This window comes from Vidua macroura, chromosome 2 (genome assembly GCF_024509145.1).
Source record: "Vidua macroura isolate BioBank_ID:100142 chromosome 2, ASM2450914v1, whole genome shotgun sequence".
NCBI lineage: Eukaryota > Metazoa > Chordata > Aves > Passeriformes > Viduidae > Vidua > Vidua macroura.
In genome coordinates, this window is record NC_071572.1 from 104200690 (window position 1) to 104220755 (window position 20066).

General features: G+C 33.7%; 1 protein-coding gene across 1 annotated transcript in view; it reads right to left on the reverse strand.

The window, feature by feature from the left end:
• The window catches only part of NCAM2 (neural cell adhesion molecule 2), a 140664-nt gene that overhangs the window by 8218 nt on the left and 112380 nt on the right, over window positions 1-20066 (reverse strand). Inside the window, exon 16 of the mRNA XM_053969832.1 lies at window positions 3114-3318. Coding sequence (XP_053825807.1) covers window positions 3114-3318 — 205 coding nt within the window. The remainder of the gene's footprint in view (window positions 1-3113; window positions 3319-20066) is intronic.

Genomic DNA, 20066 nt, shown 5'->3' on the forward strand with positions numbered 1-20066 from the left:
TTTTTGATGCAGCTTGGGACAACTTTGGCTTTCTGGGATGTGAGCACACATTGTTGGCTCATGTCCAGATTTTCATGAGACTGAATCTCCAAGTCCTTTTCTGTAGGGCTGATCTCAGAAATATGGACATGATCTGGAAATATCTGTTTACTGCCACAAAGTATTAACAATACATACTAATTAACAATACTTATTAAAAGTAATAATTAAATTTTATACAGTTTTGCTCTCAAAAAGCAGATCAGATGATACCTGACATATATATATATATATATATATATATATATATATATGCATATATATATGTTTACAGAAAAAAACCCTCTTTTGATGCAAATATTTTCTTCCTATATCTTGGAACAGCATCAGCTGCAATCTACAAACAGAGGGCAACTGAATTACAGATCAACTATTACTTTAATATTTAAGAGAGTATTTTCTGGACTGGGATGCTGTAGGGAGCTGTTAGACTGCTACAGTCCACACCACAGACCTGGCTAAATTTTTCTCTGATTCATGTCTCATATTTTCATATTGTTTCTTCAAGATAATGGATAAAGCAGGCTATTGCAACTGGAAGTATCAGGAAAACTCTACTGTCCTCTGACAGGTATCCTTAAGGAAAATCTTTGTAGGTTAATAAGAATGTAGCCCAAATAGAGAAATATAGAGAAGAAGAATTAATATGTAGAAATCTAAAAGATTTCTCTCTATTAAACAAACCCCAAAATTACATGCAATTATTTATCTTTGCAAGTGACACTTAAGACACACAAATAGATACAAAACTCATTTTGGTAGATGATGCACTTAACTTTCATGGCTACCTCATACCTGGGAAAAGATTAGTGATCTAAGTTGAACTGGTGGATGGATTGGTGAGTTCTTCTTGCTTTGTTGATACATCTACAGTCTTACAAATGGTATTGCATGAGAAAAGGACTAAAAAAGATGTTATTTGTGACCAGCAGTCATGTATATTTACAGAAGGTAGAAACTGTGGCATTTCAAATTTTAGAGAAGGGAAAGTGATTTGTAGGAAATCCATTATGTCATGGGTGTCTGTGTATGTTACATAGATTATATCATCTTCATTCATTATATATAGAAGAAAATTATTTACTATATATATATATCTCCTACAATCAAAGAACAGTATCATAAACCACCCAAAAATACAGAATACAAACTAGCATATTTAAAACAGAGAAATATCAGTGATTTTAAGCAATATCAGTTACCATGATATAAATTTAAATGTTGACTTTTCAAGACTGTCCTGGGAGTTTAGTCTGACAGTATATTAATGCAGAGAATAGGCTAAAATAAGAACTGTCCCAAATATTTTAAGGTCTGACTGACTGAAGACCATTCTGACAAGGAAAGAAATATGATTAAATAACATAGTTGTTCTTGCAAAAGAAGTGCAACAGAAGAATTAATATCAACAGACCAGCTTGATGCTTTTTTGGGACAGCATGTCATTTGGTAATAAGATTTTGATAACAAGGTATAAACTGCTGTCAAGTGACATTTCCAACTTTATCTCCCTAAAGTCTTCCCATTTATGAGAGTCTGTACACCAATTTATAGTTAGCCACTCCTTGAATGGGAAACTTAAGCATCAGCTGAAGTGCCGTGCTCAATAGGAAAGGACAGCTAAGTCAGCGCCAGAAGCTTCACATCTTGATTCTATTGATCTGGACAGGCTGGCTTCACAGATGGAAAAAACACTGCTAGTCTCTCACTGTCAGATGTGGAGAATTAGGAAATAGCTAGTTTATGTCATTACTTCAATTTAGAAGCATTATGAATACTCTTGTGTCCTTTCACAACTGGTTTTGTTGTGTGCTGTTGTTTCTGAAGTGGCACCTCTTTTAAGAACTCAACCAAGATGTGTAGCCAAATTACCTAAGAAAGACACAGCCTGAAAGCAAATAGCCAGAATTAAATTCCAAAAAGACACACCTCCACTACTGGCAATGATGTTCAGCTGCTCAGCTATGAATAATGAGGACTGCAAGATCTAGTGTGCTCTACATCCATTTGAAAATTGAAGGGACCTAGGAAGCTGAAGGATAATTAACTGTAAAGCCTGACTGTTGGGAGAGGCATATAGCAGTTGGACCAGCAAATGTTATTTAAACCACACACACACAGCATGCTCAGAAATATTATAGTGCATGTGTAAGTTGCCTACCAGATGAACAGGATGAGAATTTTTTTTTTCCTAGTAAAAAAAGGAAATGTTTAAAATGAAGGACCAGATGTAATCTTCTTTCTAGTTTACCTATTGAAAACTCAGTAAATGTCATTAAATCTCTAAAGTGTGATTACTTCATGTAATCAGTATTTGAACTATTTTGCCAGAGATCTCACTATCCACTTTAATAATTTAAGAGACCATATTTTCACATCAATGATCAGTTCATTCACATTTGTGTGATGGAGTAGCTACTACAAAAGAGTATTTGTGAGAATCAGTATTGATTATTTCCCACTCATGTTTAGCAATCATTGACTGTTGCTATAAAGAACAATCACTCACCACCATTTCACCCACATCCAACTCAGCACTTCTATTAAAAAAAAAAAATTGACAAGATCTTTCATTCCTAAAGTCCACAGACTAGAATCAAGATTTTCCATCAAGTGCTATATCTAAGAAGAAAAACTCTCTCAAAGATTTTCTATAATACCATGTCCTGCACTCATGGATTTACTGGCACTGTCACAGCCATAGGCCAAGTTTCTGGGTGTTAGCAGCTCAAAGACGGATTTGCAGAAATGGAGTTACAATGATCCATTACCTGCTTCTCATGAACCAAATCTGTGTCTCCAAATAGTACTGAATTACAATTGATTTCCTTTTTGTCAAGCTGGACAAAGAGGTCATCCTAAACTGAGCTACAGTATATTTCTTTTTTGTGTCTCAACTTTTCTTTTAAAGGCAATAAACAACTCTACACACTTCAGAGAATCACTTTTCCAAGCAGTAGAAGCATTTTATTAATTCTCTTTGCGACACCACAATACGGCCATAAAGTTAATGTAAGTTGGATAGCCAACCTTTTATTTTAAAAATGTTTCCAACCCACATGATTAATACTCACAAGTAAGCAGCTTTTCCTTCTTCCAGTTCTTTACTTTTTCCACTTGAACCACTCTTCTTCCCACAGATTCTCCTGGTGATGCACATGAGCAGTCCACATTGTCGTACAAAGAAGCAGCTAACATCAGTCACAACCAGGATTAACAAAAGGGCTGCCACTCCCAGGCCAATGACAGCACCAAGTCCAAGACCATTAAAAAGAGTGTCTTCAAGGAAAGAAAATTAAGATATATTAAAAACATTAATCCTAAAATATAATTTTCTAAGCTGTTGGTCAGGAGAGTAAAGAATGTTTAGCAATGAACCATTCAGAAATTATTGGAAATAAACAGTCCTGATGATTATGCATATATTACCTGATTAAAATAATAAAAAAAACGCCATTTCTTCTGCATAATATTTTCCTATTGCCAAAATTCCAATAAGTTCACAAAACACAAATGGCATTATTTAATAGCAAATAATATCACATCTTATTCCATGACTAAGAGTATCAATAAGCAGCCTAAGGAAAACATTTTCAATGTTCAATATGAACATTGATATAAGTTATCTTTTCTTCATTTCAAATACAATTATTTAGCAGTGGTGCTAAGCAGAATTACTGAAAGGTTTAAGAGACTGACAAGCCACTATTTATTCTTGTAATTTTCTGAATTAGAGTGAAAAATAACGTAATTCAAGCAATTTAATCTGTAAACAGTTGCACACACATAGTCTTAAATAATTTAATATGGGAAAAATATGCATATCATCAAATGATTATAGGGTTAGGGCCTCATCTTGTTTAGTCTTGTACCTTGAAAATACAATCATACACTTCAAAATAAATATATTCCACACCTGATCTTACTTTCTATGTTTGAATTTTGACAGCTGATGTTTAGCTGATTTTACTTCATACAAATCTCAGGAAAAATATTTTAATGACTTGCCTCGGTTGATATGCGTATGACAACAATGCTACCAACCCTTTTGAATAATGTGATTCTCAGGAGTCCATGAACTCAGATGAGGCTTATAGAGGAGAGGATTTTTATCTAATCATTGTTTAGGGGGAAAAAAAGGCTTATGCACCCAGCTAATTCAAGAAGATGGCAAAATAACTCAGCTATTGGCCAGTGACAATTTCCTGGTGTGAGACTGTGCTGAGTAAACCGCAGGGAGTGGAACTGGGCGAGTTTGCCCATGGGTGTTGCACACCAGCATTGCTTCCCTGGCGCTCCCATGTCCTGGAGCAATGCCTGAGTCAGCACCACTCACTGGGACTTTTCCATCTGCTGCTCTCCCTGTTGCCAAAATAAGAGCAAGATTATTCTGACCAGAGATTACTCGAATCCTGTTATAACAGACACCAAACAATTACATAATGTAATACAGTATAAATATTTTAATTGGGTTACTAATGTCATCTTTCAACTCCCCTATACACTATAGATTGTTTTCAGATTAAGTACAACATTTAAGCTTTCATATTTCTGCTTAAATAATTTTAATGATAATATCTTTGCCGCTTCAAATGTAATTTGAAAGTTATTCTAAATCAATCAATATATATTCTTTGTCTAGTCTTTGTTTAGAACTCTATAATGGAAATTAAATTTTTTTTCAAAAGAAGGAGAACATTATACTTCTCAAGCAATTGATTTCATTGTCTATTGTATAGGTTGTTTTATTATAGAAATGATCTTCACAATGTTATTATGCAACAAGCTAGAATTCAATGTATATATTTTTATGGATGGATAAGCAGAAAAACAGACAGATATTATTTTAAAGTTATTTTCCTTTGTTCAGAAAGACTTAGAAACCACTACATAAATTATAAAAATAATGGTGCAGCAATGAAATTATGTATCATTTATGCATTGCCCCATCATCAATGTCAAAAATTGATGTTTTAAATTAATTTGGTTTTTTTCCCTTTTTTAAACAACAACACTTCTACTTAAATATTATACTTTCCGATGCATCTTCCAAAACTTACTTTATTCCCTATATCCACCCACATATTTGGTGAATTCCTTTGTAACCTTCAATAATTTTTGTGTACCATTATGAATTGTCAGGAAGATACAAGTAGATATTTAATTCCAGTTTATTAAAAAGCTCATATATTTCAATTGTTATAATAGCAGTAAATTCTATAGTCAGCTTTAGAGACCTCATATAGTGAATCTCTGTATCTTCTCATCCATCAACTAGAATGTGAAGGAGAAAAATTAAAGTCATTTAATACAAATTTTGAAAGAAGTTCAGGGGGTTTTTACTGGTTTAGTTTTAGGAGTTTTTTTTCTTAGTACAGTGTTAAAAAAGTTTATACTACTGAAGAGATACATTTTCCACTGCTGTGAACAGCACTTTCAGTGTCCTTGGAACATTGTGAAATGGCAAGGTTCTCATTCTAAGTGATCCAGTGACAGAAAGGACTACACAGTATCCTCACTGGCGAGTGAAGGAAATGTTTACAGTCACAATATTGCTCCTTTGTTTTGCCATAGTTGTGTGGGAGACTCTTCTTATGAGTGAGACCTCTGAGACACAAGTATTTGAGTCTTTGCTGCATATTTCTCCATCTCTTCACGGCTGATGATTTCCTTTACATTCAGCATTCCCCATCCTTGCTACTGCTCTACCAGTCTCAATTTTTTTCTTACTTGAAACCCTTTTGTTCCTGCAGGTTTCTGTTTTGTAAGTCTGATTTCTTAAAACTGTCAACACTTTTCCAACATTTCTCTCCTTTATATCCTGCACCCTAAAGGGTGACAGTAACGTTGCCAAATCCAATGGTGAGGTGAGGAGCATGGCTGTGATCAGCCTTCTCTCCTGTCTGAGGATCTTATGTACTTCTTCTGAAAACAGAAACTGGACTGCCTTGTTCTTTAACTCTATCTGTGTTATGGTTTATCTTTAATCTCAATGAAAACATATAAAATTATTTTTTAGAAGTTTATCTGTGGTTTAATTCTGTTCTTTCTTAAACTGCTTTGATTTTGTACTTGCCTATCTGCTCCCACCAAAGTCAGCTGTAAAACTAATCCAAATAGCTATTAAATCAGATTAAGGCCTCTCCTCTCTGGTTTCAAAAATCATATGCTAATATATATGTAATTAGAAAACAATGTGAATTTTTTTCTTTATATGTTATGACATCAAGAGGAGTTCTAATTCTGTGACTGAATGAAATATTAATGCCAAACTACAAAGAGCATTCCCACCAAAGTTTGAAAAGCAACTTTATCATCAAAAAGTGCCATCTTAAATTAAATTATTATATTGTTATTGTTATTACAGAAGCTCTTTTAAATATGTGGGATTTTTATAGTTTCCCAGTATGCACCAAACAAACTCAGAAGTTCTACTTTGTGCTCTAAAATAACAAAGCATTTATGCATTATATATTTTTTTATTTTCCTAGTTGAACAAAACCAATTTAAATCATAAAAATTCAATGGTTATATGAAAGAATCAGCTCTTAGAAACTTTTTGAAGATGTTTATTTTATACCTGACTTAATCATCTAACTATAGAGGGCCTTTTAGAACAATTCTTGTTTAAAAGAAAAAAACAGGGAAGTATAAGTTCCATAGTTCTGAATGAGTTTTAATTGGAATTTGTTAAAAATATGCTAAATTTAAAAGGATATATTTTTTAATGCAGAATGTGGCATAAATAATGTAATACCTTGCCATGATGATGAAGGAAACTGACAACTTTAAAGACACTTTTTTCACTGATTTCTTCAAATAAATCATCATCAATGAATACTTATGGGAATAAGTTTAAAAATGTAAAAAAAATAAACTAAAAAAAAAAAAAAAGCTAAAAGCAATTTCTTTTCTACAAATGTCATTAAAAGTTTTGGCAATATTAAAGTTCTTATTAAATAAGTTATGTTTCTAATGATTTGTAATGACATAATTGAACAATCTTGCAGGAATCATTATTTGATCAGAAAGAGGAATGAAGAGTTTTGGCAAGTAAAACAAAATATTCCAGTGAAAAGAACTAAGTGAAAAGATAAAGACTCTCAAATAGAAGTTCAGACTAAATTCCTGTAAGGGTTTTGCACCAGATACTCTAAGGGAAGCAGGTCAAAAAGGGAGAATCTCCATCTATACATGTGCACAGAATCAGAGAATGGTTTGGGTTGGAAGGGACGTTAAAGCTCATCTCATTACAACTCCCCTGCCATGGGCAGGGACACCTCCTGCTAGACCAGTTTGCTCAGAGCCCCATCCAACCTGGCCTAGAACACTTCCAGGACTGAGGCATCCAGAGCTCTCCTGGGCAACCTGTGCCAGTGTACAGGTCTGCTTTACATATGGCAAAAGAAAGCTTTTGCTTCTGCATAGGAACAAAACATGCAACCTCAATATATTCAGACCGATGTTAGATGAACCTGTATCCTTTGAGGTGAAAGAATTTCTCTGTGCTCTTACAGAATCACATTGTATATATTCAATTACTGCTGCAATAAAATAGTAATTACAAGCTTTATAACAAGCACTCTGTGTGATCTGGGGGGTTGGGTAAGGTGATGTCCAGACATCCTTTTTACATCTTCAGTGCTATTAAGTTTTGCTGGGGAAAAAAAAGCATGTTAGCAACTTCTTGTGCATTATTCCCTTCCCTCCTCCTTAGCAGGCAAGGATTGAAGTCAAGATGAAAGATAGATGATTACCAAAACCTCCCTTTTACAGTAATTTGAGTTTTTAAGAAAAAAAAAGCAATGCTATAAAATACTTTCCTAGTTTACAGGGCAATACCTGGCTGCTACGAAGGCATGGTGCAGAGTTATGATACAAGTTTTTCCTTTCTTTCAAGACAGTTAAAAAATAAAGTAAACTGCTCTCAATCTAATGTAAAAATGTGAAAATTACAAACTAACTAGAGGGTGAAATTGAAATACTGCACTGGGTCATAGCAGGAAAAAAACATCCTTGTTTATCAAGTTGAACTACACTTTTGTAGTGTCCCTTAAAAATGTGCCCAACCATGATGGTTATTTCTGCACTGCCTCTGAATATTGTCTTTGATTTTATATCTGATCTGGAACTTTTCTTAGATTCGAAGTCTTACAAAATGCGTGTACTTACTCAAAACCTCTAAAAAGACAAAAAAATATAGGTCTCAAAATTTTTTATCCAAAAAAATTGTAATGCAGTACCAAAAAATTGAACAGCTCTATAAAATTTTCTACCAGTTAACATTAAATCAGTGGCAGGCCATGACCAAAAGAAGTAAAGAACCAGTGATCCCTCCCTGCCACCCAAAGAAGCACCAATACTTTAGCTGCCACATCCAGAGCTGCTTTTGGCAATTTATATCAATAAAACTTTTCTTTTGAGCCAGGTAAGTGCCCAGAAGCACAATGTCTTCCTTAAAATGAAATAAAAAAATCACTACAAGATTTGCAAGAAATCATTAGGATTCTATGCAACATTTACTGGGGGACTGTTTGATGCAAAAGAGAATGTGACAGTAAGGTGCATTCTTTTCTATCCCATTCCTTAATACACAAAGATGCTAACAAGGCTACAATTGACATTAATTGTAATGCTTTTTCTTCCTCAGTGGTTTTGCCTATAACTCTCTGCTAGGACAGATACTGCTGAAGGGCAGTGGACAACCACATGGATGTGTGCTCTGAGCTGCACGACTGAGTAATGTGTTCTGACAGATACACTTGGCACATGTACAACTCTGAAAAATAAGGGGACAGTACTACTGGTTTCCTCTAACTTTCTTCTGCTCATAAGTGACAGATCTTCATTGTCTCTGATCTCGGATGAATTCTTAGCTGGAGTGAGTCAGGGGAACCTGTGGTGCCATGGGGACCATCAGTTACACAGATTTGAGCCACTGAAATAAGTGTGCCTAAAAGGTTGTACTTTTCTGGCGCTTATCTAAGTGAAGGAGTTTTTCTTCATTATGGCTGAGATCTTCTTGCCAACAAGTTTTCTGCAATGGATTTTTCCCTTTAAATCTTACACGAAAATGTCTTGTATTATGACTCTCTCAGGATACTGAGTAAGTAAGACTTGAGTTCACGTTTCCTCTAATGGCCCTTTACAACATTTTTCATAGGAAGGTATCTTAATTGACATAAATGTAATAGCTAAATGAAAGAAATGTAATGTAAATAGCATCTCGGGTGTTTCTGGCAACAGTGTCTTGTCCATGGCCATTGAGGGGTAACAAGGGAAAGGATAGAAAAAAACCCTTTCTTTACTAAAAAAAGCATGCTGTGTTGTAAAAATTATCTCTGGCATTGTCATTTAATATTTTTTTAAGCCAAGTTTTAAAAAAGAGATCCTTTGCATAATCAAACTATGCCTAAGCAAACTTCAGGAGCATTTCTAATGTGCCTAAAGAGTTAGCAGTTTCAGCTACAGCAGCTTTTTCCTTGCATTTACTCAGTCATCATAGTAAGGGGTATTTTTTTAGCATTGTCTCCTTCCATGAGAAGCCCCAGAAAAATGCAGGCAGAGAGATCCCAGTCCTCCACTGTGGGTTCATGGCATCAACACAGCTCCCAGGTTTTGGTTTTCAACAGACTTGGGAAAATAAGTTTCTGTGTCCCAGTTTCCCCTACTCAAACTGACAGCAGATTTACTGAACACGTCTCTTGGAGGAGTTTCTAAGAACCTCTGCAGATTAATTAAGATTGATGTGAGTATTGAGAACATACACTTATGTGCGGTTTCAGTACTGCTATTACATAAAAGGATAAATTATTTTAATTGCTTCATTTAGGAGAATTCAAAACCATGCTGTGCATATACCACAGAGACATGAGAAATTTTTCCATCTTTATAGTGGATGACAACCCTCAGTAGGGTATTGTAGCCAGGAGATCTGAAAAAGAGTCAAACTATCTCAGGATTGTATTTAAATTGAGAAAATATTTTAAGTTTGGGAGCATTTTCTTTAAGATGTGTGTAAATTCAAACACAGCAGTTTTAAGAAGTAGTACTTGGAGTAATATTTAAAATATACAATTATTTTATAGCATTAGCTATAAAAAGACCAGTTTAATATTATAAGTGCTGCCATTATATGGTGCATGTTTTTACTTTAAAAAGTTCGATCACTACAACTGCAACTTCCAGCGGAGTCCTGCTTGGTAGGGCAGCTTTTCCCAGTATTAAAACATCTGCCTTTGGGGATACAACTTCAATCTGGCAGATTAAATCTGAATGGATCAAGCTCAGGCTGTACGTTTATACAGACAATGCCCATACTTGCTTCACTAGTGGCAGCCACCTAACATGAACAAAAATTAAAATTAAAATTCACAAATTTTAATTTTAGTGACTTTGATGTTTGTGGTAGGGTGTTTTCTTTTTTTTTCTTTTGTTTGTAGGTTTGTTTGTTTTGTATTGGTTTTTTGGTCTTTTGGTATTTTGCTAGTTTCGGTTTTTTAATATTCACTATTGGATGAAACACTGTGAATAAAATGCAGATGCTAAACATCTCTGCAGATACAAAATACATCATGTAGATAGTACAAGAAAAAAAGAGCATTTAACAGCAATAAAGAAAATACAGATAGTAATGCTTTAAGTCAGTTTTCTTTATTACAAAAAATGAAGACAGAAGTTGCATGAACTAAAATGAACTTTGAACAACAGATGAAAGACACACTAAGTTACATATATTTTTTGACATTGTGTTTGGAAAGGTGCTGAGGGACATCACAGTTACACCATGCACATGTTCTTCAGGGAAAAAGCAGAGATGACAACAAGTGCTGCATGCATGAAAAAATCAGTGGAGCAAAATGGTAGTGAATTATGAAAAATATCAAAATAAGCAATGTTTCACAAATTAAAATTAACTACTTTAAATACAGATGTTTCCTTGCCTTTCACACTGTTTTTGAAAACAGAAACTTACAGATGCTGCAGTGTATTCAATATTTTTCACATAATTAGTTTTTAGTACATTGTATGTATATTCATTTGTAATTCTGTTGGCAACGTACACTGAGAAAGATGTACTTTGCTTCTATTATGGCCATTTAATACATGCATTAAAATTAAAATTTTATGTACATAAAATATGCACTGGAAATTGCCACTACAAAAATGTCAATCATATAAAATAAATATACAGAACTGTTAATAAGAATATTGTACAACATAACGGTAGTATGGTGGCAAGCATTACTACCACAGTTTCTTGGGACTTCAGACCCTATAATAAATGAACAAAAATGGATATTCCTACCTCAGTTTCTTGCTCTTTTTGTAAAATATCTGAACTTAACACAGCACTCAAGTGTGCATCTTACATACAACTGGATGCTGTTTCTAAACAGGCAAAGATGGTTCATGTCTACACTTGGTATTTGATGCCATTATTATTTATATTAAGATGTCATTGACATTAAAGGGAAAAGGTGATTTTCCATCACTTATACATTATGTCTGATAAATATGTAGCAATGGAAAACTGAACATTCCTTATATGCTTGAAGAAAACAAATGGATAATGTAAATGTGATAAGCATAAATGAGCCCTAAATATAGGAAAAATTTCAGTGATGTCATTGTAGACATCAGAAGCTACATTTCTCTATATAATATTCAATTTGCATCCTAAAAGTAACATTTTCTTTTTTTCCTTTGATCCTAAAATTCCTGAAAAAATGAACAATCAGAAATCATCAACATACTGCACAACAGATAGAGAATTGGTAACTATTAGCACAATCACAAATTGTATACAAATATCCATTATGTCTTAAAAAATCCCCCAAAAAACAAAAAAACCCAACAACACTTTTTTCAGGCTTAATTAGTTAACTTCACATTTGCATACACGTTTGAGTGGTGCCTGAAAACTGACTGAAAATTGGTCATGAGGTTATGTGCATAATTAAATCACCGTATCTGTTTATCTTAAATAAATATTGCAAATAAATAAATAAATATTGTTCACATGCATATAATATTTTATGCATCACTGCTTGGCCTTATACTTTCACAAAAAAAATAAATTGAATGTTATTTTGTAATTCAGTAATAGTATGTTTTGTACACCTAACAAAAACATTCAGAAGTTGTATTTTATACCCAATATATGCAATATGCATGTCTATTTCTGGGAAATATTTTTCCTATTTAGAGAGACAGCAATTTATATTCAAATAACCGTACAGCAGTAAAAAAAGGATCACATTTGAAGTTGCATTATGTAAATACTTTGATTTGTGAATAATTTGTAAATGTTAGGAACTTGTCAAAACTCCGGAACGAAGAAAGACAGCAAATAAAATCTGATTAGGAAAGAAGCCAGCCTTAGACTCCAAAGGTTGTAAATCAGAACATTTAAAAAATACTGTTCCTTAGAGATATACTGCTATATCACAGAATAATCATTACCCTTTTTAAGTTTCTGTGCCACCAATTTGGATTTAAGGCATAAGCTCAGCATAGAATATTTTAGGACTTCAGTGTTACAGACAGTTTAATATTAGCATTTCAAAATATGTGACAATGTTAAAAAAATGTAACATTTTAAACTGTCAGTCATAAGACCTAAAATCCTTTTTACTATTACAACATTTAAAGGAACAAATTTACTTATCTAACATTTAAATACTAATGTCAGAAGTATATTGAATTCAATTTGTGAAGACATATTTATCATTTTAATAGAGTTTAAATTACAATTTTAAGCTGTACAGTCTATACCTACGAATTATAATTTAATTTGAAAATGCCTTTATTCATTTTTTTCCTCATTCTTGTCTTTAAGAAGCCAAGATTTCAAAATCTTCTGAATACTCATATAGATTGCACAAAATACTGTGAAATAATCTCACTCTTTGTTTTTAAAGATACAATTATGAAACACTCATAAAGAGAACTACAAACAAAGCTGTATTAATCATTCATCTGAGGAGATATATGACAACCCAAGGACATTATTCTCTTCCACTTTATCTTTCTCATTACAGAGGTTTTGGGTCACTGCCCAGAACTGCCTGGCTCTGCAGTCACATAATCCCCACAATATTGGCTTAAGTCATTCTGTTTGGAATTTGATGGGAAGAGGAAGGCCAAAAGAAAAGGATCACATTCAAAGTAGTTGATAACCCCAAAATACAAAGCACGGAATAATTTAAATTGGAGCAGACCTAAAATTTCTCTCACTTAATGGAGAAACTTTATGTAGTTTCCAGCTGAAGCTACTATCAGTTGGAAAAAAAGATAAGTGATCCAAATTTGTCTCTTTATCCCACTGGTATTGTGACACTGAGGATAAAAGACAACTTGCCATTCATAATGTATATTTAGCTTCTAAAATTTCTCAAGGCTTTTCATTATCTCCTTCACAGTATGTTTGGAGAGCTCACAGTCAATCAGTCTCTGCGCCCTAATTCCTATCTTGTCTTCTTATATACTTATCTGCAATGTTAGAATGACTTGCTAGGATAATAAATTTATAGCTTGTAAAGAGCTCTTCAAATGTCTTACTGGAGTAGAAAAATGATATGGGAATTTTCATTTTTCTGCTTTTCTGCATACCTGTAGTAGTGTCCTGTCTTGCTTTATTAAAACAAATTAAGAACAGTGACAAGTATGTGGAAGGTGAAAATATGTTAGACAACATTTAGTAGAATAGCATCAAGGTTACAAATTCCAGAAAATTAGGAAAATTCTACAAAATAAGTAAATACTGGGATCAGACTGTCTGTGCAAACTTATAAGATCCTATTTTATTTTTCAGTTTATGAGACAATATAAGTGTTACTCAAGACTCTTTAATCCAGTGGTATGTGCTCATTAGTTTTGATTGGATCTGCAATTTCATTTTCTTTACTGCTCAGAACAGCAACTATGTGTCCACAAGAGAAAATTCTGTTCCATTATGTGCATGCGGCGCCTGTCTTACAGAGGGATCAGAATTCAAAAGGGATATGACTGCAAAGAGAAGCCCCTAGAAAGAATTTGCTGCTCTCCTGAACCAAAAGGGAGTCCCAGTGTTTGTGCACCACTGAGCTCCTGCAGACAGAAAGTTCTTCCAGCAGCAGTTTGTAGTATGCTTGTACTGTGCGTTTCTTTCCCCCTTAGCGTCTACTACAGCACCCACTTACTAAATATGAGCCAATCATCAGTTCTTGGATGGCAAGTAGAGACATCCTTGCAGTTTTGTAATCACAGAAGGCAACAGTGGCAATAGTGACAACAACAAACATTTTCACTATCTGGATTTTTGAAATGGCAAGAGAAGAAAAAGAAAACTTCTTGCAAAAGTTCCTGCCCAAGGTGATCCTTTCACTAAAGCTAAATTTAGCATTAGCAATGGCATTTGTCAGAGTTATACTCAATTGAAAACATGTTCTCAAATCTGAAAGTTTTTGGTAACTTATGTGTAGCTAGTAATTCCAAATCCACTATAACATAGTTAAAAAGAAAAGTTTCATTAAAAATATTATCTAGCCTCCCTTAGTTATGTCTCTTGGTTCAATAAGCACTTAATCATTTAAAAAATAGATAGTATATATTGGAAGAACACCTATACAACTAAATTACAAAGTCAATATATATATTCACATTGTTTGTTCATGGAAAAATGGGCTGTCACCTGACTGACCCTTAATAGGAACCCAAAGTTTCAACTCCTACAAGATTAGAAGAGAAAATGTCTTTCTTTACCACATTATGTCAACCACTCATCAATGTAATTAATTTCAAAGTAATGTCATGACATTAAGTCAAAGTGACAGAACATAGTGACCAGGGCCATGGATGGAAAAGTGTCTCGAGTTTACAGTGAGAGCTTATCTGCAGATCACAATGAAATTAGTGTTTTCTAGATAGCAATCTTTTCATTTCCAGCTACTTCATTACACTAAATATGTGAATTATTTTAAAAAGTATTTCTGTCAATAAATTATCCGTAGACTTACACACTGAAGACATCTTACTTGTGACATAGTCCAATTTTCTACAATGATTGTTAGCTGGTTTAGAGGAGGAGAGGTTTTGTTTTGATTTCCTAAAGGAAAGACTTCCAAAAATATTTCAAAATTGGCAAAAATCATCATTATCAATATTTCTTAGAAATAAGAAAATCCCTTAACTGAGTGAAGATACATAGATACTTAATTTTGACCAATCGATATCCAATTTGTAAGATAATTTTTTTGATCCCAAAAGGTATGAACTATAAGGAGGAAAAAATCAACATATACAGTTAATTTATCAAGTTTGTTATATTTAGTAACAATTTGAAGGGAACTGTCTTAAAATAAATATTTAATTCTGCCTTAGTTTTTAAGTGCATTTCTTTCTCAGGTTATTCTCTATGCAACAGAGAAACGAACCATAAACCTAGACAACTACATGAATTTTAAAATCAAATATATGCAATAAAATATACATATGGACTCTTATTAAATAAAATCTTTTTCCTGAGGTTTTGCATGCACTGCTGCAGAGCTCATAATCCATGATTTTAATACATAAAACAGGAAAAATGCTTTTTCCATTTTTACTACAGGTCAAAATTGAACCCCTGGACCTTCCAAGTCTTACAGATGCCATGAAATGAAATGTGGCACCTTTGCAGTCACAAGAAGTGACTTTGGTGGGCAGGGACCTATTTTATGTGCTGAGGCATGTCAGTGGAGAGGCACAGATAAAGTACTTGAAATGAAACACTACCAACTAAAACAATTAATAAATAATTGGTTAGGGAATACATGCTTGTTAAAATCCATTAGAAAGTACAAAACATGTCTGTATTCACAGAAGCATAGAATGGCCTGGGTTTGGAGGGACCTTAAAGATCCTCCAACCCTCTGGTGTGGACAGGGAATACCTTCCACTAGACCAGGTTTCTCAGTGCTCCATCCAGGCTGGACTTGAACTGTTTTTATTAAGCATAAAGTTTTAAGTACCTTGTGTCAGGAACCAATGAAAGGAAAACTCTTTGCAAAGGATTAATGCAAAATGAAAATACTCTCCTGAAAGATGAATTGGTTGTGTACCTGGAAAGCCATGTGAATGACAATGGTAAGGTCCCTGCATGAATTTCTTATAATCAAAATCTAGTTGAGAAAATAGAATCAAATCATGTTGATCACATTCGGTAAGTCAGATTCTCCATGTTCTGCCTGACTGCAGTGTCAAGCATCATCTGTTGAATTTGTCACAAAACTCACCAGGCTTCCAAAAAGCCCAATGAAGAATTTTGCACATACAGACTGAAATAATTACACTATTTAGGATCTTGACCAGGAATGGAAACTTTGGAAGAGCTATAGAAAAGTACAAATTTTTTAAGGTCTGTGTTTATTTTCCTGCAAATAAAAAATTAGGAGAGATAGGAAGAATACATATTGCTTGCCTTATCATCAACAGTATAAGAGCATGCAGCAGAAACTTATGACTACAACAAGAGAGAAAACAGCAGCATTCAGCTGCAGGGACTGGCCTCCATTTTCACGTCTAGTAGCTTCACAGCATCTGTCTGTGTGGATAAGAATAGTTATAGAAAATCAAGAGTATGAAAAAGAAGTAAATTTTAGGAAAAAAAAAAGTGGAAAAGTTGAGACAACATGAAAAAGAAAGTATCAAAAAGGAAAAAAAAGCAATAGTGGTAAAGAAAAAAGAAAAAAAAAATATATTTATATTGTGCCAAAGACAGTCACTTGAAAGACATTACTCTAACAGTAACATCAAATTATGATTAAAGCACAGATGGAATGGCAACCATTGAAGTACCCTGGCCAGATCTATATAATCTAGTATTAAAACTGTGGAAAAGATGTACCTCCATAGCGGCAATGTGGTCCTCCTCAGCAGTCAAAGTATCAGACTGTCTAATTTTAAAACCATTTATTTAAGTGCCTAACCTGAAGCATGTTTCTTGCTTCCCCTTGAGACCATTCAGCCAAGCCCAACCTAAATACAATTTTGACTTTTATGTTAGAAGTACTTGGAACTCACAAAACTGCCATGTAACACTGTCCTGTAACTATCAGAAATAGTGACTACTGACTATGTAGGAGGATTGAAAGCAAGGAGAAACACCAGCCCATAGGCTGAAAGGAGAAACTAGAACTGTGTCAATGATTACACAAAAAGAAGGTTCCAGTCGTACACAAGAAGAGACAAACTTGTTTTATCTATTTCTCCTTGCTAATGGCTTCATCTTGTTCCTGAATTATTGTAGGAGTTCACAATGGGCCACCATGAAAACTGGCTTCAATAATATGGACTCAGATCCAATTAAAATATGAATGACCCATGCAATTATCACATGCAGCTTGGTAATTAGATATTGACTTTGACACCAGAGTGGGAACAAAGTAGCTTCTTAGATATTCACATCCTCACAGTATGTCTGCTTACAATTACAAAGTTTGAATATATGTTTTCTACAAATATTTATATTGAAGTTTCACATTTTGGCAAATAATACAGTCAAATTTATGCAATATATAGTGCATTGACTAGATTTTTATTCTCCAGCTACAGTGACACAATTATTATAATGGTACTGATTAATACCAGTGTTAAACTAATATTTTGAAAAAGACTTAAAAAGAAATGAAAGTGTATAAAATCTTATGCAGCATAATCAATTACCTTGGTTAAATCTTTACTTTAAAACTGATTCAAGAAATTGTAATGGAAGCAAACCATAAAGCTAAATATATTCTTGTATGCATAATATTTAACCAATACATTATCTTCTTATCACACAAGTGCCCCTGTTGCACAAATACATACATGATAACTATCATATGTAGATAACTATCAAGTAGAAAAGGCAGCAATATAAATAAATTAAGAACAATTATGGACATTTTTCCATCCTCACCCATATCTCTACTGTGATGTTTCCAATTACACATATTGTGTTCAAGCCATTCAAAATTCACAATTTCTTTTTCTTAAGACTTAAATAGTTTGGTCCATATACTTATAGAAAAAAAGTTTATGTACTCATAGAAAAAAGAAACCACAGACCTTGAGCACATTAAACTTCATTTACTTCAATAATTCAGCTTTTAAATATTTTAAAAGAATATACCTAAGCATTTCATCTTTTAATTGGCATTCATGGATATTTTAATTAGAAAGCATCATAATGCTAGCAATTACCTGCAACAAATAATAAGGATTAGATTACCATACATGTAAAGTGTGGCCTTGCACTTCAACATGCAACATCTATAATGATTTTCTTTTTTCCTCATAGCATTCTAAAAGATAAGCAAACTAAAATTCATATGATAAAAGAAAAAAAATTAAATTCCTTTTGAAGCAGAAAATGTGAGAATACAGAATAGCTCTTTGATTGCTGCTTCACTGCTATTCAGTGGTAGTTAATGTCTCTGATAGCTGTACCATAAGAATTAGATTTTATTAAAAAATAATGTTTTTTTCCTGTTAAAATCTTTGATGGTGCAAGCCTTTTTGTCTCTCTCTCTGATTCATATCAAATAAGTTCTATCAATTTTAGTGAGGGATTTCTATCCTTTTTCATGTAATAACTTTAGTCTTTACAGGCAATGGAACAAACAGCTGGTTTTAGCCTAGAGCAAGAACATGCCCTATCACTTTCAACAATGATCATCTTCAGGATTTGATAAGAAATGGCTCTTATTCAGCAAATTCTAGTACTGGTTTGCAAAACAAAACCAAATAGGTTTAATGGGGGGCGTTATCTTTCTGAAGTTTTAGATATTAATTAATCTGAGTGTGAGTTCTACCAACTTCTTTTCTCAAAGCAGGAGATCTCAAAGATACATTTCATCTCTCTTCTTTTCAGAAAATAAAATAACAAAATTATTCTTCCATCACAGCAATATTGGCTGAAGAATTTACTTTACACTTTTAGCTCAGAATTACGATCTGAACAATAGTCAGACAAAAGCCCTCATTTTCAAATTCTTATTTTGGAATTAAAATATCCTTCAGCCTATGAGAAAATTAGTCAGGTAACTTCACAAGGATAACGTGGCAGCTCTTTCTTGCCTTGGGAATATGATCAGAGCTCCAAGGAGACTGACATCCCACAGGCTTTCCTTTTTGACTCCTGCATTTTGTTCTTCATTTTAGATTTAGCTAAATCCTAACTAGTCAGATCTGTAGAGACAGTCCGAGAAATCCTGTAATGCACAAAATCGTACAAAAGAGACACTAATTATCGACTTAAAATTTCAGATCCGTAGAAAGGAAATTTTACCCGTGAAAATCTTTCAAACTTCTTCTATGTTTTTTCTTTTTCTTTTGTGGTTTAAATTTACGGCGGCTGTCCAGGTTTGTGTAAGGATCGAGGGTCAGAAAATTTCAACTAGTCTTTTCCAAATCATTCCAATTGTTAGATGTGTGTGAGGGTTTAATATAATATTTTGCCGATTGCACTACAGAGAATTTTACTTCTATTCTCAGATAAGACTTTATAAGGAAATTACAGGAATGTTTTAATTTTGAAGTCTCCATTCTCTGACAAATTTAAGTGAAATTGTCAGCTATATTCAAAAGTTATCAGAAGCCACAAACTGATGGATGTTTGGGCATGTACACACACACACATACACGGAAAGGTAGTGTAGTCATAAACCATAGGCTTAAAATCAGGCCAATCATGAAAGATTCTGCAGTCTTTTTACGGAGATTTAAACAGGAAATTTGTATGCCACAAGTGATGACATTTGGTCCTGGCTCAAGTACCTATTGGCAGCCTTTTAACTTTTTCTATGGAAAGAGAATAAAAAAGAAGACTAAAGGTCCCCACAATTCCCCTAATTTAACTTTTAATGATGAAACATAACATTTCCTAGAATTGAGAATGTGTGCCAAATCAGTGGTTAATATGGGTTTCAATTCTGTTCAACATCATTAATGATTTGGGCAATGGGGCACCAAGTACACTCAGCAACTTTTCTGATGACACACAACTCAGAGGAGTGGCTGAGGAA